The following is a 22,620-nucleotide window of genomic DNA, read 5'->3' as shown; positions in this document are numbered from 1 at the left end:
CCACCCTTTTAGTGACCCACAATATTCTCTACCATATTAATTTATCCTCACAGAGCTTCTGAGACAGACATTTAGGGAACGGATCAGACAAATGCTGAAACATGCTGCCAGCCATGTCAGTGCTTTATTTAAAACACATTAACACATTGGGGAATGTGATATTTGTAGCCTTCTGCAAATCAGGGAAATAACAGTTAAGAGAGAGCAACATGTTAAGTCTCACTTTCCAAAGCATTGTAAGGCTCTAAATTTGAACACTTAAAACATTCCCCTAGATTTTTCCCTCCCTCCCTATTACTGCCAGGCAGCAAAGCTAGAAGCCATGCTCAGAAACCATGCTTTAAACACCAGCTATGCCTCTAAGGAATCCAGAAAACAAAACTGCTTTGAAATGACACTGGGAGTTTAGTTTCAGAACAAAAGTCTGTGCTTATATTTATAATGAATATGTTCAACAGAAAAATTCCAAAGGAAAAATACAGATAGAAAATTACCTTTAGGATCTCTGCGCACACAGTAACTTACATTGCTATTAGTAATTAGCAGGCCCTCCTCTCCCTTTGTCATTTTTATTCCACAATTACAGAGTGCACATGCATTTGAAGCTGCATCGCTGACACCACCACAAACCTCCCTCCAGCAGCTCCACCGCAGCGGCTGTAATTCTACTCTTTCCAGCAAAAACACCAGCAGCTCTAGTGGGCAGCCAGACCTCTCCCTGAAGTCTCCCATGCCTACGGAGCACATCTGTATTACAGGATACTAACTCTACAAAAATGACAGATTAGGAAGAAAAACAACTAGAAAACCTGGAAGTAGGAAATTTCTACTTGTCCTCTGGAACTCAACCTAAATTCACTTCAGAGAGAGGACACATATTGCTGGCATTTGACTGCCTGTAAATCCAAGGCCTGTTCAAAATGGGGGTAGCCCTGGTCAGAGGGGATCACAGTGAAATGTAAATTTACCAAAGACTTACCCAGGGGAGGAAATGCTCCAACTAGGCTGAATCCCATGACGCCACACAACAGCTGATTTCAAAAGAAGTATTTTCTAAACAAGTTTGATAACATAATGCTGAACTCCACATACTGCAGCATGTTCAGAGATAACATACGAAGGACCTGGACTTAAGTGACAAACACCATTTTTACCCCAAAAGAATAGACATGGGTTGTATCACTGAGTTCTGTGCTTAGGAAACCAAATCTCATACATATATGTTACACAGTTCAGGGCCTTGTTATTTGTTAGCAGAAGTTCCTTGTAGATTCTTTGAGGCTAAAGGAAGAATGAGCACTCCGATTACAACCAAGATCATTAATTCTAGAGATCATTCTGTCTTTCAAAGAACACACTGAAAAGTAATTCTTAATACTCAGCAGGTGTGCCGACTCTTATGTTGGGTAAGACTTTTGTCCCCATTCAAAGCACCTTACACAAGAAGGGTTAAAATACTTACGTACATCACTGACTACTTCTGCAGTCAAATTATATTAAAGGGGAAGCTGTCCAGCTGCAAAGCTGCTTTAAGCTCCAATGATCCTGTTTTCCTTGCTAATTCATTTCCAAAGCATAGTGTACAACAGCACACATGTATTTGGAATCTAAAAAACGTTACCACACAAAAACGTTTTTCTATCATGCACAGCTTTTCTTAAGCCCAGGACACAGGCTATTACTAAAAAAATACCCTGCTCTAGAGAAGACTTTCCATAGTGTCCCCTTTCTGTCACTTCTTCTCAGTCAAGAACGATTACAGCTCTTCACACTTTCTCAGGCCTGCCTCATTTAAAAATACCTTGCCTCAGAAGCTAAACATTTAGCCTTAAGACTACAACTCATTATTGGACCAATCATCCCATAGGTCTGCGTCTCCTGTTGGCTAGGGACAAAAAGGGAAAATAAATATTTTCAGCAGGGTTTAACAAGTGTATAGCAAGACTGCACAACAAGACCAACCAAGAACCACCACTAAGTCATCACCTCTTAGGACAACTAAAAGTTGAACACTCAGGGTAGGCACGCAGCTTCCTCCATACCTGCTGCAAGGCCATTTCAGCATTCTCACCACAGGGTAGGCAAAGTGCAGAGAAGGAGCAAGTCTGACCATTGGTACAGCAGCAAGTGCTAAGGAATAATCACCCCAACTCAAATGGGCAGCCAAAAATCAACCAATTTCAACTTGCAATGAGATCTCTAAGTAAAAGCTGTGCTGAGTTTATCTAATCAAGAAACACAGTAAGGCCAGCTTGGCATTTACAGAAGTTCTTCTTACTTTTTGTGTATTCTCCATAGGAAATAGCTTCAATATTGCCAGTATTACAATTATCTAACTGCAAATACGTAGAATTTGCAAGCAGCAATTTGCAGCGACCCAATGTTATAAGCAGACCTTGCTCTGCTTTGGCAGCTGAAAAGTTTCACGGGTCTTGACTACAAATGACAGCAGGACTCCACAGTGGCATTAGTTCATTGCCTAGGTGTTACTAATTTGGGCAGGACTGAATCAGACACCTATTTCCACACCTTTGTGGAAACCATCCGTTTTGGGAGGACACTGAAACAGGGCAGGAAATCTAATATACTGGATAGTGCCTGGCACAATAGGGCCTTCCATTCTGATGGAAACTGCCAAAAAGAAGTAATGACCACAAAAGCCTATGTGAAAGAGGACTGCATTTCAAGGGCAACGGAAATCTCACTGCTAAAACCACTACAACAGCAGAACATGCTTTCACAGAACTCAATCATGCTGGCCAATTTTTCACCAGGAAATTAAATTAAAGCAACAAAATGCGCTTGCAAGCCCACTGTGTTTAGAAATCCCTATGGGTTTTCGAAACACGCCCTATGGGTAAAGCTGACCACAGAAATCCACAAACGTTTAGCATACTTAGGGTTAGAATGGAATTTGGAATTTAAAAACTTGCTGTTTCCCTTAAGGATGTTGTGAGAAGCAGAACTATCTTGTGGACAGGACACAGGGCTAGGAGTCAGGGGGTCATATTCCTGATTCTGCTAAAGATTTACTGTGTGACCACAAATAAAACAGTCTGCCTTTAAGGGCTCAGGCTAGTGAAGAAAAGCAAACACACTGACATGCCATGACAAATTAGCGAAGGTAGAATCCAGCTTTCAGATTAAGACCTCCTGATACAGAAATGTCCAGGCTCCTATGACAGCTGGTGCAGATCTAGTCAGTACAACGAATAGAGAGAGCACCCAAAGAATAATTTGTCTCACTATAAAATAGAAGCAAGTGCTCAATCAGCTGAGTTGCTGTCGAGTTCCCTGCACTATAACTTAGTGACCTGTGTGTAAACATTGAGACTTGGGGTCTTTCTCCTGAGTTGATTCCCATCCCACCTAACAGCCAGACATCTCCAACAGTCTCGCACACACAGCAGCTACAAGGTAAAACACATCAATTTAAACATCTTCCATTTTAGCATTTCTCTCCCAGAGACCACTGCTTCCTGTTGGCAGGAGCAAAGTCAGACCGTTTAAGCTCAAACTACCTTCAGTGACTTTTCAAAACTTTCAGCAAACTCAGTAGGAATTTGGTAGTGCTCCTCTGGTGCTTTTTACTGTTAAAGTGGCTGTAGCTTTCAGCAGCAGTTTGAGGTAACTACCCCTAAATGGCACAGAGGTACCTGAAAAGGAGAACATCTGTCCACAGCCTGTACACTCAGTTTCTCCAGATGTAAAAATTTAGATAATTAATGCACATGAATGCTTCCAAGTGCTTTGAACTCCACAGATGAAAGGTGCATGAAGAAGTACTTTTATCCTCATTTTTACTTCAACAAAACAATTACTTGCACATACAATGCAATACAATATTTGGAGAGTACCAATTCCCTTTGATGTAAATCCCTTATTTGTCAATACCATAAAGACAGCCAGTCCAGAAGCCACAGCATCACAAGGAGGGAAGAGGATTCCTTGCAGACAAAACAAGAGACGTTACCTAAGGCGGGCACTTTGTTACACTAGAAAAGAGAGGGGCTGACAACAGCTGTCAGCCCCTCTCGTTGCAAAAAGCACAGCTTTTTTTGTACTTTCCATGTTTGATAGGGATGATGCTGCCATACCTTTCCTGAGGAAAATTATTGTAACAAAACACTTTCTCAGTTTTCCTCATATTTTCTTGACCTTAAAACCTGATTTCAAAAATTGTAAAAAGCCTTGACAAGAGGTATCTTGACAAGCTTTCAGGAAGCCTACCTGCTAGCAGTACTGCCAAGGAATTTTGTTGTGTAAACACCATTTACCCTATGTAAAACACGTCTTCCTTGTGAAATGCCCATTTACTGAATTCTAAGAAGTCTCTTTTAAGATCCAGAGATTTAATAACGCTTGGCTCCAGGGCTGGCAAGGTTTTAATGCCAGGCAGCCTAATTATTCTTTCCATTATTATTGAGAATATCTGCTTCAGCAACAACAATATACAGCCAGCATATGTCTCTCAATCTCAGATCATACTCTGCTTCTTCCCATACATGCCCTTATCCAGCTGCAAACTCTTCAAGCTTTGCCTCTAACCACTTGAATTACATTGTTATGTGCTGTCAATAATATAGCCTGTAGCAACTGGGAAATGAACATACTGGCACAGCTTAAGGTAAATCGAATTGAAGATTTAGAAATAAAAAAAAACAGTGGATATTGTTCAGATTACATTATTCACTTTCTTAACACAATTCAATTAAATAGAAAACTTTGCCTTTTATTTTTTACTTACCAGATGGCTCCTTAATGTTTATATTCTATGATGTCTTATTGGTAAGTCTGTGGGAATTGGAGTAGCACCACATACATGCAATATTGAAAACATCTGAATATGCAAATGTTCATATTCTAAACAGGTCCCTATCAGGTGGTGTAAAGCTTAACTTAAAATATTAGTAAATCTAACCTTGCCAGCTTGAGACACAAACAAGATTTTTCTTTTTCCCCATTAGAAACAGGAAACGGAGACAGGCGTAAAGGTTAAACTCTTACCTTCTTGCACCAGTATTACATTTCACAACTATGACAGGTGCAAGACTGTACCTCCACTAAATGCCATTATCCTGTCTCAGGCTAGAACAGCCAGAAAGATTCCTCCAGGATAACACCAGGTAAGAGAGAACTGCTGCAAGCAACATCTATGGACCAAGAGAGATGAAACAGAACAACAGCAGGAAAGGGAAAGTAAAAATGAGAAGGAAACAAAGCAGAAAGACAGAGGGAAGAGAAAGTTAAAACCAACAGTGAGAGGTGAGACAGGAGTAGAGAAGCAAGGCGGAGTGGAGAAAGGAGACAGATAAAACCCTCACTAATGGAAGCAGCACTTTCTGGTAGACGTTAATTTAACAGTTACTTTAATGGTTGATACTAGCTGTATGTCAACTTGATTGATGCATTGTCACTTTGATAGTTAACGTTATTGGTGGAGCTGCAGAATTGATGTATTATTACTTTAATTCTTCATTTGGGGACTTTATTAGGGCATATGGGAATTTAAATTGAGTATCTAAAGAACCCAAATTGATTCACTGGAATATGATCCCAGCACAGACACACAGGTGCCTAGCACAAAAAGAAAAGGCCTGTGTGAAGGCATTTCAGAGGTTTCAAATACGGAGACTGGTCTGCGTATTCAATGAGAATACCTTTCTATATTGACAGAGCCATTCATGAGCTGCACCTATTGGGAACCCTCATAGAATGACCATTAAGTTATTACATATGTCTAGCTACCACCTTATTACTTGCAGGTTCCACTCCTTCCTTCTGCCCATGCACAGCCTGCTTTAGGCTGAAAGGCCTGCAGGGCAAGGACAATGCCTATAAAATAACCAGGATATAGTGGAATAAATCAAAACAAATGTCTTTAATGAAATGTGATCTTTCCCACTGGAAATCTGCAATTAGGTTTTCAAAATGCAATCCATGTAACCTTTTCCCAAGCTTCCAACCTTATTTGTATGATGATATGGAAAAAGAGTCTTACAGTTGAAACATTTCTCCACAGCTGCCAGAGAGTCAAATTCCATACATGTTCTTGGACAATCCAACTCCCTAGCTGAAAAACTTGACTGAGGCTGTAATGCAACAAAACCACAGTAGCTTTGCCGTAACTTCAAGGGAGTTCTTTGCACAAGGAAAGAATCTTAACACTGCTCTCTCACAAATGCACAACACAGAAGCGACCGCTTCTTGAAAGACTTTCTTGTCCCATGCCAATATAACAGTGCAACCCTTGCCCTTCTGGGTCAGAGATGTCCCTCCTCTATGCATCAAGTCTTTTCCCCCATGCACTAGATTTTTTTTCTTGTGCACAGTTTTCTGTCTGCTGATCCCCATCACTTACGTTTTAAAAAAATTAAAATAACTGGTGTTAGAGACTTTAAAAAGAGCAGTCATTGAGCTAATTCATCTTTAAAAGGTTTCCCACCTGACTTGACTCAGACGTGATTTGCCTGCAAGGCAGCTCTAATAGAAAATATCAAGTATGACTTTGTAAAGTGGGCGCTAGTAGGGAAGAACCTAGTGCAGACCCCAGACCACCTTCCACTGCAAAAAAAAAAAAAAAAAAAAAAAAAAAAAAAAAAAAAAGGAACTAAAGTCTGGACCAGGCTCACTATTTATTTACTTGTTTGGGAGGAGGCAGAGGCCAGGAATGTCCTACGTTCTGTCTGCTTTAAAATAAGCATCACAAAGAAGGGGAAGGAGATGTCCATCTGTGCGATTTTGTTGTTGCTGTTATACATGCTAAAAATAAAATAAAATAAAAATTCTGCTGAGCTTTCCATTTGTTTCAGCTCATTAAATGAATTAGGAACCTTCTACTGGGGTTGGGGAGGACAGGATGAAAAGATTTTCATTTGTGAGAAAAACATCCCACACACACTTTTGATCCAGTGCTAACAGAGTTAACAGGGTGCATTTTGGGAAACAAAAGACGTATTTAGTTAGCTTTTTAATGCCTGCAGGTTGATGGTTTCCAGCTGGTTTAAACTCCGTACTTTTCTCTTTTTCCTGCTGGATGTAAACTGGGATTTTGGAATACTCCTCCCTTTACTGGATATCCAACCAAAGATTCTCACATGTGGTATTTGAATAACTGGGCAGTACATCCCCTAAGTGTGTTCGGTCATGCAGAATTAAATACCACTTTCCCTCTGGAAAGCACATATCAGATTTCTGACCTGGTAGTAGCAAGCTAAAAAGCTGACAGGGGATGAGAAGAAAACAGACTTGCCAGATTCTTTAGAAGCCAGGATGCTGATTTCTACACCCCTGCCTCTAGACAGACTGAAAGACTGAAATACTTAGTCTCAGTACTCAAAAGTTTCTTGGGGATATAATTCTCAGATCAGTTTGCATCCCTCAGTTTGCAAAAAACTTGGATAAAGACTTGGCCAAAATTAAGAGTCTTCTGGGTTTTAGTATGAATGTATTTTTTTAGGGAGATCTTGTAACAAACAACAGCCTTACTGTGCTGCTGCTATGAATTAATTTCTGTTTAGAATCATTATTAAATGACATCCAAGTAACAAGAATGGCTGAATTTGTTGAGGCCCTGTTGATCCATTCCATACCATCTCTTTCATATAACAGGCATTTCCTTGAGATAGGAATAAACTTCTGCATCTTCAGAGTTTGTATTACAGTAGTCATCACTGTAAGGTTTAAAACCTAAAACTGCTCCTGTCAGCCTGAAGTCCCTGTGCAGCTGCTCAAGAGTAGGGCCGTGGAAGCTCACGGAGAAGCAACACAAGCTTAAGCACAGGAATCACCTTCTGGATGTTCATATGTAACACTGTATTTGGGACCACAGAAATCTTTAAACACAGGCCTTCATTCTGCACCTCGCTGAGTATTCCTTTTTCTACAAGTGCATGTACAAAGGCAACACTTGATCCAAAAAGTAAATACTCCCTTTTCTTCAGTGATCACCTGATTTCCCTGGAGCTTTGCTTGCTTTCTTACACAGATTTCTTTTTTTCTTCAAATAAAAGCCCCTATGTTATTTTACAATGATAGCAACCCTAACTATTCTGTGATTCTATGATTTTAAAAAATACAGTTTCATAGGCCAAGATGTTGTTCTCTATTGCTGAATAACCTTTTTTTGGTACCAAACCACATTTAAATACTGATGAAAAATTAGACCAATTGAAAGTGCCTACTCACCAGAAATCAAAGGCATTGCCTCAAAGGGCTAAGCGTATGCTAAGTAGCTTCTGTGTACCAGAAATCTTCTACGTCACCAACTGTGTGCCATCAGCAACGTTGGCAGAATAGCAGTTAGGCTTGTATTTTTATCCAAAAACATTTTAGCAGTTTTGACAATTTGTTTTTCATTGCTGTATATTTACTCAAGCAGTACTTACCATCTTCAAATATTGCTCCTATCTGAAATGATAATTCAGAGCTATGTTCTGCCTCGCATGGATAAACTGCTCTTGCTTTTCGGTGGGCAACACTGAAAAATGGAATTATGAATTACAGTCATTTTTTAGTATTATGAAGACACTCTCTCAACCATTCTCCCTCCATTCACATTTGGAGATGACTAAAACTTTAAACACAATTTCACATGCATCATTACAGGCTTATAATTCATACACACAAATGCCAAAGCTGAAGCTTCACAGCTTACTGTTGGCATTTCTGAATAACATACTTCCAACTTTATGCACACTTATTTTTATGATAATTAAACTCAAGCTTCAACTACAGTTAAAATTTTGCCAAGTGCTAATCAGCAATGAAATCAATAGCAGACCAAGCATACTTTACTTAATTTATAAACTAATCATCATTATATCTTCAGAAATGTTTTTTCATGAATCTTGCATTTCCTATCACCATACAGAATTCGCTCTTTTTCTTCATTTTTGTTTGAAACCAGGACATGATACAACCTGAAGATGCCGTCTTGTCCTAAACATAGTAACATTTCTAATATTTCATGCAGTCGTTTAGAGGTGATCTCAGGATGCTCAGTAATAAGCTATCAATATGAATTTGTTCAAAATACCCATTTCCCCAAATACCATAAGCAGTGATCTTGGAATATGTAAGTATTTTTGATGCATCTTTCTTAATCATGCCTTTGTGAACTGACAGTTTGTTGCTGCCCAACAATGCTTTGTTTAGACACAGCACCCACACCAGTAAATTGTCTTTTGTTGAGCCCAGTCAACAGCAAATACATATAAAACATTGGGAAAGATGCTTCCTGCCCCAAAGAGCTTGCAGTCAAACAGACAATCACAGAATCCCAAGGGTTGGAAGGGACCTCAGAAGATCATCTAGTCCAACCCCCCTGCAAGAGCAGGGTAACCTAGAGTACATCACACAGGAACTTCTCCAGGCAGGCCTTGAATATCTCCAACGTAGGAGACTCCACAACCCCCCTGGGCAACCTGTTCCAGTGCTCTGCCACTCTCATAGTAAAGAAGTTTTTCCTGATGTTCACATGGAACCTCCTATGCTCCAGTTTACACCCATTGCCCCTTGTCCTATCACTGGACATCACTGAAAAAAAAAAAAAAAAGAAAACCTATCTCCATCATCCTGACACTCACCCTTTACATATTTGTAAACACTGATGAGGTCACCCCTCAGGCTCCTCTTCTCCAAGCTAAAGAGACCCAGCTCCCTCAGCCTCTCCTCATAAGGGAGATGCTCCACTCCCTTAATCATCTTAGTTGCCCTGCGCTGGACTCTCTTCAGCAGGTCCCTGTCCTTCTTGAACTGAGGGGCCCAGAACTGGACACAATATTCCAGATGAGGTCTCACCAAGGCAGAGTAGAGGGGGAGGAGAACCTCTCTTGACCTACTAACCACACCCTTTCTAATACACCCTAGGATGCCATTGGCCTTCTTGGCCACAAGGGCACATTGCTGGCTCATGGTCATCCTGCTATCCACCAGGACCCCCAGGTCCCTTTCCCCTTCACTACTGTCCAGCAGGTCAACCCCCAACCTCTACTGGTACATGGGTTTGCTCTTCCCCAGATGCAAGACTCTACACTTGCCCTTGTTGAATTTCATCAAGTTTCTCCCCTCCCAACTCTCCAGCCTGTCCAGGTCTCACTGAATGGCAGCACAGCCTTCTGGGGTGTCAGCCACTCCTCCCAGTTTAGTGTCATCCACAAACTTGCTGAGGGTACACTCAGTTCCCTCATCCAGGTTGTTGATGAAAATATTAAACAGCACTGGTCCCAGCACCGACCCCCAAGGGACTCCACTAGTCACAGACCTCAAGCTAGATTCTGCACCATTAACCACAACTCTCTGCCTTCTTCCTTTCAACCAGCTCTTGATCCACCTCACAGCCTTCCTTAGCTTATCTATGAGGATGCTGTGGGAGACAGTATCAAATGCCTTACTGAAATCAAGAAAAACCACATTACCGCTCTACCATCATCCACCCACCTAGTTACTTCCTCATAGAAGGCTATAAGGTTGATCCAACATGACTTCACCTTGGTAAAACCATGTTGGCTGCTCTTAATGACCCCCTCATCCTTGATATGTCTAGAAATGGTGTCAAGAATAAGTTGTTCCATCACCTTTCCAGGGATGAAGGTAAGGCTGACCGGTCTATAATTACCCGGGTCCTCCTTCTTGCCCTTCTTATAGACTGGCGTGGCACTTGCCATCCTCCAATCCTCAGGCACCTCTCCTGTTTTCCACGACTTACCGAAGATGATGGAGAGTGGCCGAGCAATGACCTCCGCCAGCTCCCTCAGCGCCTGTGCGTGTATTCCATCCAGACCCATTGAATTATAGATGTCCTGCTTAACTGACCCCTAACCCAATCTTCATCTACCAAAGCAAACACCTCCTTTATCCTGACTCCTTCTGGGGCTACAGGAATCTTGTGCCTCCAGGGAGAGTCTGCAGGAGTAAAGACAAAGGCAAAGAAGGCATTCAGCACCTCTGCCTTCTTTATATCCTCTGTCTCCAGGGCACCCACCTCGTTCAATAGTGGGCCTATATTGCCTCTTGTGTTAGTTTTATCCGCTATGTATTTGAAAAAGCTGTTTCTATTGTCCTTAACCCGACTTGCAAGATTAAGTTCCAGGGAGGCCTTAGCTGTCCTAATTGCCTCCCTACATCCTCTAACAACTGTCCTATATTCCTCCCATGTGGCCAGCCCCTCCTTCCATAATCCATAGAATTTCTTTCCATGAGTTTGCCCAGCAATTCCTTGTTTAACCATGCTGGTCTCCTAGCTCCCTTACTTGATTTCCTACCCATTGGGACACTCTGATCCTGAGCTTGGAAGGAGTGGTCCTTAAATGCTGACCAATTATCTTGAGCCCCTTTACCACCTAATACCCTTTCCCATGAAAATTCCCTTAGCAATTGATTGAAGAGGCCAAAGTTGGCCCTTCAGAAATCCAGAATTGTGGCCTTTCTAGGTATTCTATTCCTCCCACACAGGATCCTAAACTCCACCATCTCATGGTCATTGCAGCCAAGGCTGCCATTGACCATTACCACTTCAACCAGACCCTCCTTGTTGGTGAGTACTAGATCCAGCAGCGCTCCTCTCCTAGTTGGTTTGTCCACCATTTCCATTAAGAAGTTATCATCAGTGCACTGGAGGAACCTCCTAGACTGTGAATGATTGGCTGTGTGAGTCTTCCAGCAAATATCGGGGTAGTAAAATCCCCCATGAGGACCAAGGCATGTAGTCGTGAGGCTGCTTTCAGTTGCCTGTAGAAAGCCACATCAACTCCTTCGTCCTGATCAGGAGGTCCAGAATAGACCCCCACAACTGTATCACCCGTACCAGCCAGCCCCTTAATTCATACCCACAGACTTTCCACTTGCTCCTCATCTGCCCCTGGACAGAACTCAATACATTCTAGTCGCTCTCACACAAAGAGCAACTCCACCACCTCGCTTTACTGACGTATCTTTCCTAAAAAGGACATAGCCATCCATGACCACATTCCAGTCATGTTAGCTGTCCCACCATGCAGTTCTGGTGCAAAATGTGACCAGTAGAGAGAAACAGAATTTTGTGACCAAGTGTTGTAAAGAATTTATGAATATATCCAACTACTTTAATTAGAAAATCGAGTATTATAAAACTTGAAGGAAAAAGCTAAGATGGTGAAGACCTTCAAAGGAAAAAGTGAAAATCAGTCAAAAACTGAAAACATAGAATTAAGCAGAAACAAGATGGAAGGAAAGCAGGCCTAAAGAGTGAAAGAAAAGAATGAGACCACAGAAGCCAGTAAAGACATGGGAAAGCCTGTCAGAGGCAAGAAGGCTAGGATGAGAAACTTAAATTTTACATGAGTGGCTACAGGAGAGAAATAATCTTTATTTTAGAAGACACTGTAAGAGAATCACTGCAGCAGAGAGACACTATGAATTGACTATCCAAATCAACGTCTGCTTGTATTAACCAACAAGCCACTGGCTCAATCTGGGTGCCCTCTACACAGAAGGTATTCAAAGGAAAAACAAGACAAAGTAGACAGTTATTTAATTCTGCCAAAATTGCTACTGTTGTTTTTTTTTTTTATAATTTGAGATAATTGCTCACATATTGAAGAAGACATGAATTTGTTTTAAATACAGCCAAAAAAAAGGCAAATAAATAACCAGCAAAAGTTGAAGTGCACATCATACCTTTCAACTGCTTTGTCACTCCCAGTGGCAGGGTTAGGGAAGAAGAAAGCAGATGGTGGAGTATTTGTGGCAGCTGGGTTAGCAGACGGAGTATTCATCCATGATACCATCGATGGGCGGCTCTGACCAGGACTAAGAAGAAATATAGTCAAGGCAGAATTAACAAGGTGGATAAAATTTATTTTCATACCAAAATGTTTGAATCTTTACAACTAAGCAGTTAGATCCTGAAATTCAAACCCAATAATGTTGAGCTGATTTTGCAGACATGGTCATCATAGGATTCTGCCTTTCCTCCTTGGCAGTATTTCTCCTACATGCCCTACATCCTAAGCTAAGCTGAAACCTGAGATACATGACATAACCAATAAGAAAAATAAAATTCCACATTCCTTATCTAACAGAGACAGATACAATGAAACTGCATAGAGCAGGCTATTATTTGAGCTGCCACTTTGCCTTCACAAGTTTTGATGAATCTATTTTAAAAGTCTTCTCAGTGCTGTACCAAAGCATGTGTGACTGGAGAGATTTCAAAGTAGGCTGCAGCTATTACAACATTGGGATCACAATGCTGGCTCTGGACTGAGATCTCAGTCACATAACTGTGTAGCTACTGGCTCACTGACTGCCCTCATGAACACACTGTTCAAATAGGTATTAAATTAATGGCTGAACACATAGTTGTCACACGAGGAGAAGAAATAGCAGCCAAAGTTAAAACTTGTATTAGTCATTGAAGAACATACAAAGTCCTTCACAACATAAAGGATGCTCCTAATTTTACACCTTAAAGAACTAATGCATTTCAGCACTAGAAGGCTTGCTTTCGCTGCAAAGACAAAATAACAAATAATCCAAACATTTAATGTCAGTAGCTCTTTGGAACAAAGAGCTGGACTTCAAGCATTTTGTAAGCAGAAACAGAATTAAAATCATTTGCACACAACTTCCACACAGGAATCATCACTCAAAAGCACAGCCTTCACAATGAAGCATTTATCAGTTTGTCTTATTCCAAGTTTAAACTCCAAGCATAAATCTACAAAGTACCACCAAAATCTAGGAATCTAGTCAAAAAGGTATCTGTGGGAGTGTAACCACACATCTAATCAAGGTGGATTGACCACAAGCAAAGAGGGGATCAACAATCACCCCAGTTATAAGTGTAAATGAAGAAAAGAAAGAAAGCAGAGAACCTAGAATTTCTAGAAGAAAGGATCACTACTGTAGATTTGTGTAACATAGTTTACAACCAAATTTAACTTCTACAAACTGATTTTCCTAGCCAATCTATCTCATAGTGTCTGCTTAACTATGTTATTGCCAGAATGACTTATTTTGAGTATTAATTCTTATATTTAGTACAGTATAAAATGGTGAATGGCACATTCCTTATTTAACAAGACAATAGTTTTTCCTTTGGACCTGTGTCAGGCAGCATTTGGACGAAAACTGGAATTCACAGTGTATGAAAAAAAGCATTTTACAGATAATTCCACTAATAAAAATTAAACTTCAATGTGCCGTAATCATAACCAGAAGGGTTTAACAAAACATGATCTGCTTTTAAAACTATTAGATTTAGCAAGTAAAGGAAGGAATCCTAAGTGGTGTACTGAGTGAAAAGCCAGGTTGTGCTGACCAAAAACATATTTCATGCTTAACTTTGGAATAAGACATCTGGTTTGTTTAACCACTTCTGAATCTTCCACTACACAATTATCTACACCATCTAATAATTACGTACTCTTGAAGACCAGCATCTACACAATTTGGGGGTTTACTTTTACTTGAATTTGTCCTCTTCCTCCCATTGTTATCTAATCATTGAAGATTTTTCCTCAGGTAAAACAAAAACCTTCAGCTAAAAGTGAGCTCAGAGAAGAAAAACAAAAAGAGAACACCAGCATTTGTTTTATTTTTATTATACTAAGGATAAAAAAATTCTCAATGGTACTGGAAGTTTATGAAGCTTGCTAGAAAGTAAATTATTTCTCCCTCATTCTGCACATAATGTATATATGCAGAATTAATTTCAAGGTGAACTCAAGACAAAAGGTTTTCAGAAGCAAATTAAAAGATACTAAGGTATTATAATTAAAGGAAATTATTTTTATTTAAAGAAAAAAACATTTTCTGTGTGCTCTTGTTTGTTCAAATCAATTCCAACATTAAGATTGGTGCTAGGCTCACTTCTGAGAGCTGTAAAACTAAAGAAAAAAAAAGAAAATAATATTCCAAATATATTGCCAGGATAATATTAAAATGTCTCTAATTCAAACTAATCACGATTCAAGGATATTCTACCAAGTGGTCTTCCCTAGTGTATACTTCAGATGTGTGTTGCTTGGTTTTCAACAAGTGAATAATAAAAATCTTCCATTTATTAAATATTTCATTGAAACATGCATCATATTAATATATGCAATTTACGTGATTAGCTCCAGAGCAACACACACACCACCTGCATGTAAGACACAGGATTTATGATTTCAAACTAATACTCAGAACAGGTAAGATACAAAAGATACCCTCCGAGCCAGGAAAGCAACAGTCATTACTAAGAATACTTGGACTAAATACCAGATGTATTCTTGATGATACTTCGGAAAAGGAAAAGGAAAAAAGAAGGAAGGTGTGCAAATAGAGGAGCAGAATATGAAATAAAATGCTCAGATCCATGTCATGGCATGTTTATTTCTCAAGTTACAGACACTCTGCAAGAAGGGTAATCTATCAGGGAGTAAGACTACACTGCCCTTTACCAGGCAGCACCATATAAAAGCTTGTAAAAAACTGGCAGGTTGTCTATGAATTCTGAGCCACTCCAACAGTTGTAGTGGAAAAACACTCCAGAAGTGCAGGTACACAGAGCCTTGGGTACACCCTCCCCCACTTTTTGATGAATTCCCTTAATACATCCCAGCTGTAGCAAAAGCACTGCAGCACGACTCCTGAATGCGCCTGTCACCTTCAGCTCCTGGTTACTGAGCAAGAGATCAGGCTTTAGGATCCATCAGGGAGAAAAAAAAAAAAAACAAACATTTTTCAATAATAGTTGTTTCACCATGTTAAGAAGAAAAATTAATAGCTTTCAGTATTAATCACATTCTAGAATTTCAGGTTTGTTTTGCTTTTAATTTCCTATACTTAACTCTCTCAAGAACCACTTCATTTTATTATGAAAATAGGTTTTACTTCATAAGAAAAATCAGTTCTAATGTCAGGGTGTTTAAGCAACTGCTGGATTTTCTTTTTCTTTTGTTGTTGAGAAGATTTTTGTGATAGCAAAGTTCCCTTGCTATAAAGCTTTGCATGCCTTGTTTATTAAGATGATATTAGAAAGTATTGCACATCTTATCATATAGCATCTCAACTTTAAGAAGGTATGTTGAAGAAGTCTTTTCTCCAAAGGGCTGAAATGAAGGCGCTGCATTGCCTGTGGGGAGTAGTAAAAAAATGCCTGACATGACCATCTTTGAGAAAGAAATGCAAGTGTCTGGCATAGTAACACTGGGAAAAGGGAGGAAGGGGAAATGGCCTTACTGAAAATAAGCTCGAGATTTTGTACTGATACTCAAAAACAAACTCCTGAAAACAAGATTTTATTAGATGTTTATCTGGCTGGTTCCTAAGGTAACACAGCTAAAGAGCAGCCTCTTATCTTGAGAGCAAGAAAGAGACTCTATGAAAAGAATCTACACTGCAACTCTTGAGGAAAAAAGGACTGTTTCATAGATGAGGTTGGCAGCCCCATGGCTGTCGTATCACAGTGTCTGGCTGACAAACCTCAATGAAAGTGCTCTTAAAAGGTTTCATTGTAAAACAACACAATATTTCAAAAGGTGTCAGCTAGTTCTGCTTCGATACGCAACCCAATACTCTCCCCCCCCACCAGACACTGATAGTCCTTCACGGCCTGGTGAGGCTGGGGAGCAGAAAAACACACAGAAAAAAAAAAAAAAAAATCGAGAAATTGTCACAGTTTCAGCCAAGCCGGAGACAAAACCGAAGGGCAGAATTTCCTCATCCCCGTTCTCTATGAGGAGAAACTCCATCCCCAAAATTTAAAGCATGTAACATGCACGTAACATTCCTGAAGCCTCCTTTACACAGAACACATCAGCCAGCACTGAGGTAGGGGGTTTGTTAAACTTGGATTGTGAAGTCTCAGTGAAGCAGCTAACACATTAGTGAAATGACCTTTTACTCCAGTCTGGTAAATCTGAAGCTAGCGTCTACAGCAGCTGTCCTAAGTTAAAGCATTTTTAAATGACAATTCAGACAAAGCAAAAATGAAGTATGTGCAACTATATGCTTTATACCATACTGCTGTTCCTTTTAGAAAGAAAATGAGGGGGCTGTGTTCCCTGGAATCATGTAAAGAAAAGAAAAGAGAAGAAAAAGGACAAGAAACTTTATCTCACGCAGTGGTTGCATCCCAATCTCTTCCTGCTCTGAGCACACAAACCACTTACCCTGTGCTCACACAACAGTGCTGCTGTCAAGCCCAGCTGCCTGGCCCGCTGGAAGACAAGGAGATGGCAAGGTTTATTTTGTATGAACCACATGACTAAGTTGTATTATGCCTGTTTCAAAGGAGCTGCAAAATGAGGGCTATTGCTCTGCTTGCATAACAAAAGGGTACAAAAAGAAGTGCCTGCTCCACCAAACCCACTTTCAAACTGCTGAGTCACTGAAGAGGTGGCAGCTGAAACAAAAAAAAGCTGCAAAATAAGCACAGTGACCCAACAGCTGTTGAAGCATCTTCTTTTAATAAAATAAGATGATGACATTAGACATTATAAAAAGTTTCCAAGACACTGAAACTGGAGTCACTCATTTATGTAAAACTGCGAATTCACACCACTGCCAGAAAGTACAAAAATAAACTCTTCCAATTTTAAGGAGACTATAGATGCAGTCTACTGATGTAGATATAACAAGGCTGATGGGAATTCATTCAGCAGTCAAACAAAATTAGTAACTAACTTCATGGCTTCTGTTATGTGCAGAACACCACTATTTCTGCCCTCCCTTGCCATGTGATGGCTCTTTTAACATTAGTTTGCTCACTGGGAATTTGAACAGCTTGAGATTTCACAAAGAACAAGTAGCTTCTTCCCAGCCTGGTCACACAAAGACCCTGAAGGCACTCAGGAAGCTGCGCAGCACAAATCTCATCACTATTTTGAAAGCCTCTGTGGATATGAAAAACCCCCAAATGATGCCCATAGCGCAGCACGTGTACACCATTGAGCTGGATAAGAGAAGATTTTAGTGTCAGAAGAAACAATAAAGAAGAACTGCAAAATAAATTAAAGAAAGACTAGATTATTCCTTCTGCCACTGGTCCCTTACATATTCTTGAAAAACCACTTACATTGGTGCTTCTATTTCTCCTCTGGGTTTTAAGTACCTTCAGTATTTCGACTGTCAGTACTCTTATCTTACATGCTCCTACAACAGCATGCAAGATAGTTGCAGTCTGAAAACTATGAATCTTACTATTCTGAGCCCATGAATGTAACTGCTGGAACAAACCAAGCACCCCCACTCATATACACGTTCACTGAAGAGGTTTGAGGGACGGGATGCTTTCCGTCCCCTTCACCTGCAAAATCCCAAAGCCTTAGAGATGGAAAGCGGCAAAGTAAACAGATACTCAGATAGTACCACATTGAAAAAGGCTACGCAACATCCTGCACCATGACTCCAGCCAGAACAATCATCAGAAGTCACCATGGTCCAGCTCCTAGGAAACGCAGAAACCCTACAGTCTTGATGCCAAAAATGAACTCTCCAGCTGAGGAACAAGACATTAGTTTTCATGATCTGGATGAAGAAGAGATTATGCACATAATGTAGTGGCTTTCCAACCAAAAAGGAAGAGACTGACCCAATTCTGAAAAGCCAGTACTGTGAAGGGTAAATCTGTAAACTTATCTGCAAATAAGCCTTAGCACAGGACATTGTACTGCAAGCACAAACAGATCTCATGACAACAATGGGCCAATTACAGTAATAAATCTTTCCTTATCAGAAAAAAAAAAAAAAACCTCAGAAAGATTAATTACAACACATTCCGAGTCTAGGGAATACCAAGGGTTCAGCTTTTTTTGGTTCATTCAGAGGTCAAGTGAAAACAGACATAAGGTAGTCCTGAGTGGTTTAGGACATGACTTGCAAGTCACCTTTCAACAAATCAGTCAACTACACTAACCCATCATGGGAAGCTGACATTATAGCCAACACTCTGAGAAAGGCTGAATAAGACAGACCTCATATCAATGAATAGTTCTGGTCCACTGGGAAGCCAGTGATGATCTTGATGAACATCATCATCCTGATTAGTGAAGGTCAAGGTAAGTGAAACTAGTCCTTACTCTGAAATTCTGGAATTCTTACTGCAGGTAGTCTTAGAGTTTGTGACAATTCAGTATTCCCAAAACCAATATTAAGCACAACCTCTTTCCTCTCCAAGATAACAGGAAGTAGCTGCCTTACGACCCCTTCTGCTAGGATTAGAGGAAATAGGCTATACAGCTTGTCAAAACAGCACCTCAGGGAAAAAGAAAGAACACTTAGTGATGTGAGCATGCAGACAGGTAACAAAACCAGACATGGGAGCAAGGGAGTCCTGTAACTAACCTGGATGTAAAAAGGTAACACTTAAGTCAGAAGAGTCATAGGAGATGCACAAATTAGGAGGAAGAGACGGAAACAGGACAAGTCCAAGGCTTACACAGATTGAGAGAGCATCAAAATGCATTGGGAACTGAATGGGCACAGGCCATACAACCAAAACAGAATGAAGTAATATCTTCTCTGACAAAAATCTGTTGCAGGACCTGTAACTTCAGATGAATTCAAATACGAAGTCTTAAGGTTTAAGACACTATATGCTTCTATCTCTCAAAGAAAAGACATTAGATGCCATAAATACCTTTTTTGCCATAGAGTGGGTTAGTTATAAGTATTAAAAAACCCCAAACTATGCTCAAAAGTTGTAACTCCTAATGCATAATAAACAGATTCGGGAAAAAAGTATTTTAATATTACCTAAACAATATAAAACAGGCTGAAGTTTGAAAACAATTTTCATATAAGTAACCAAAGCCACAAAGCATATTCTATAAACAAACCACAACAGCCGCAAAAATGTTCCCGTTGCCCTTTTTTGATTGAATGATACCACTTCATGTTTGATATTGCATCTTTTGCACTACCACCTACTTTGCTACTAAAGGACATAAATGAAAAAAATCTGTTGTCTTTACAGACTCTGACTTACACTTTACCTGTATTTGTTTGGATATATTTATTAGACACAGATGTGTATACTTAGATTAGCTGTCGCTATACCTGTATATTGTTTGCATGTGTAAAGCCATGATACAATAGGGTGAAAGTCAAACCATGTATCACTGGCTTTCAACTGCATGTAAAAGGGAAGATCAACTATTGTTCCACAGTTCAGTTGCCCTTTAAAAGCTATCCATAATCCCTTTTAGTATGTATCTCCAAAACCAAGACCATCACTATTATTAAAACAGCTCGGGGACTAGCTTACAAAGGCTAATCAGCTTCTTAATATCTGAAATCCTGAACTCCTCTTTGGAAACCGAGCTTTGTACAACACAGGAATAAAAATCTGAGTGATTAAGGTGCATATTTTTCACTGCCAATCAGGAAAGCAGAAAGTAATGTCAGGGTTGCATTCTTCAGCAAAAAGCTCTCTAACCTCTTGCGAAAGAGATGTGGCAGATTTATTTACCCTTTGGGCAAACGCAATAGGAAAACCAGAAATTGTGTAGGACAGAGAAATTAAGACAGTTCAAAAATTTCACTACATTACATGCCTCACCCTAGCATTCTGTGTGGACTCTTCCATGCCATGATGTGATACTACAACGTATTTCACATGCAGTGGCATAACTCTCTGTGTGGCTCAGCTCCGAGCTGGTTACAGGGAACTAATTAAGCTGGTTTACAGCATTCACCAAAAAACAGTGTTAGAAAGAAACAAACACCACCACCCCACAAACCACAAACTGGGGAAGTGAGAAAGAGGATCAAGTAGCAACATCAATACCTTAAGCAAAAATTGTCAGGCAATTTGCACCACCACTATAAAGCTCAAGCTGCATTAACTGCATTCTTACTCAAAGGCTGAAGCTTCATCCACTTTTAAAGAAGACACAGCTCTAAGTATTCACACCAGGAGAGTACAGTGTCTTACACACTATAAATTCATACTATAGCTTACTGAGCACCCACTTTGCTTTAAGGGCAAATCCTATGTAATTCCCAACCTTTTATTCTTGTTAAGCCCTGTCCACTCCAACTACCTTATTTTTTTTTCTTCTGCCATAAAATTTAGGAATAAATTCAAATTTCTGTCTTACTACTACTACTATTGGCTACTGGCCACAATATGCTTGTATTTTTGTCCTCACTTCACTCTTGGAACAATTTTCTATGTCAACTTATTTTATTTCCTGAATTTCCAGCACAGTGTTTTTCTTTATTCACCCATCTCCTTTCCACTCTGTGCCTTCCCCTCAACTATTGTCAGCATATCCCTGTTTCTTCTGGTGGCACCTTTATATAAATAGTTTTCCTTATGAACACTGCCAACTAACTGCCTGCTGCCACATAATCTGCAGAGAGCAGCAACCTGCAGCAGCTTCCAGGACAGAAGAAACAGCATAAATATTACTAGGAAAAATAGAGAGAAGAAGAAAACACAAATTCGTTTGCCATGAGAGATTAGCAATAACCCTTCCTCAGACCAACTATGGTTAGAAGCAACTCTGAAGGAAGGAGCAAAGAGTGGATTGTGGGATCTAAACTTCCCAGGTGATTGGCAGTTACGGGGTAGACAACAATCTGGGGGAAACTGATGGATAAAAGTTGGTTGGAAGGTCCCTTGGTTAGGGTTTTTTATTTTAATCCGGGTCAGAATATTATGGACAACTCACAAAATAGATCTACTCACAACATGGCAAATATCACTGCATTAGTACATTCTACTTTAGAAACTTTTAAAACGTCAAATTCCAGAAATAAGAAATATTGCCTATTGCCCAGTGTCTTAAAGAGCAGAAGGATACAGATTAAAAAAACAAAAACTGCTAAAGAATGCCTATACAGACAGTTGCATTCCACCTGGAAGACACTAGTTGCTTTCAGAACACCAGCTATGATAATAATCTGAATTAGAAGGAATGTGCGAAGAGGAAAATAATGAGCATCTTAAGAATGTACCACTGGTGAAACTATACCAATATCAGTCCCAAAACAGTCTGAAACAAGCTCTTCTTACAGACACAGTAATTGCCTGCAGCACTGTCAGAGCAAAGTGGACTTTGCTAGTGGCTCCAGTGGAACCTTAGGAAGATAGATGGCTGTACATTGTTAATTCTGTCGCTTGAGGGCAAGTGTGTACAGACGCTTGAAGCAGAGCAGAAAAAGAATCTAAATGCATTGGTTAACGTTAAACTGAGATTACCATTACTGCTCTGCTTTAAGGGAGAAAAAATGCCTATACCATAGACACCACTACAAGGGAGGAATTAAAGCTCACTACTGTAATTATCCGTTTGTCTAAGATTTGTGCTAAGCATCCTTGGATAGAAGGTATATTCAAACAGTATATGTTTATGGCACTGCTCCATCAAGTAGGAAAGGTAATTTGCTCATCCTGGGCTATTTGGAGTTTGAATCATGTGTCTACACAAACTACTTTGTAACTGTGATTGATGGGGGAAAAAAGCTCTCTGTGTTCTACTGTAGAGTGTATGCAAAAATAAAATGTGTTTATTTTTAGCATTTGGTTCTAGATAGAAGTGTGAAGTAAAAATACTTTCAGGAAAGAGGCTGAAAGAAGTTCAGGTGCAAAATACCAGCAAACTTGCATCTCCAATGAAAGGTACCCCTTGTTACGGGCAGTAAGAG

The 22,620-nt window shown here is 40.0% G+C and overlaps 1 protein-coding gene across 3 annotated transcripts in view; it reads right to left on the bottom strand.

Annotated features, from left to right (window-relative positions):
- Positions 1-22,620, bottom strand: part of ARHGAP10 (Rho GTPase activating protein 10) — a 166,589-nt gene that overhangs the window by 1,669 nt on the left and 142,300 nt on the right. For all 3 annotated transcript variants that reach the window (XM_061354199.1, XM_061354200.1, XM_061354201.1), the window contains 2 exons: positions 12,658-12,789; positions 8,388-8,479 (listed from right to left, as the gene is read on the bottom strand). In XM_061354199.1, coding sequence (XP_061210183.1) covers positions 8,388-8,479; positions 12,658-12,789 — 224 coding nt within the window. The remainder of the gene's footprint in view (positions 1-8,387; positions 8,480-12,657; positions 12,790-22,620) is intronic.

This window comes from Neopsephotus bourkii, unplaced genomic scaffold (assembly GCF_033783945.1).
Source record: "Neopsephotus bourkii isolate Nb327-2 ecotype Australia unplaced genomic scaffold, CSIRO-AGI_Nbou_v1 NB_718, whole genome shotgun sequence".
Lineage (NCBI taxonomy): Eukaryota > Metazoa > Chordata > Aves > Psittaciformes > Psittacidae > Neopsephotus > Neopsephotus bourkii.
This window is presented reverse-complemented; position numbering and strand designations above follow the sequence as displayed.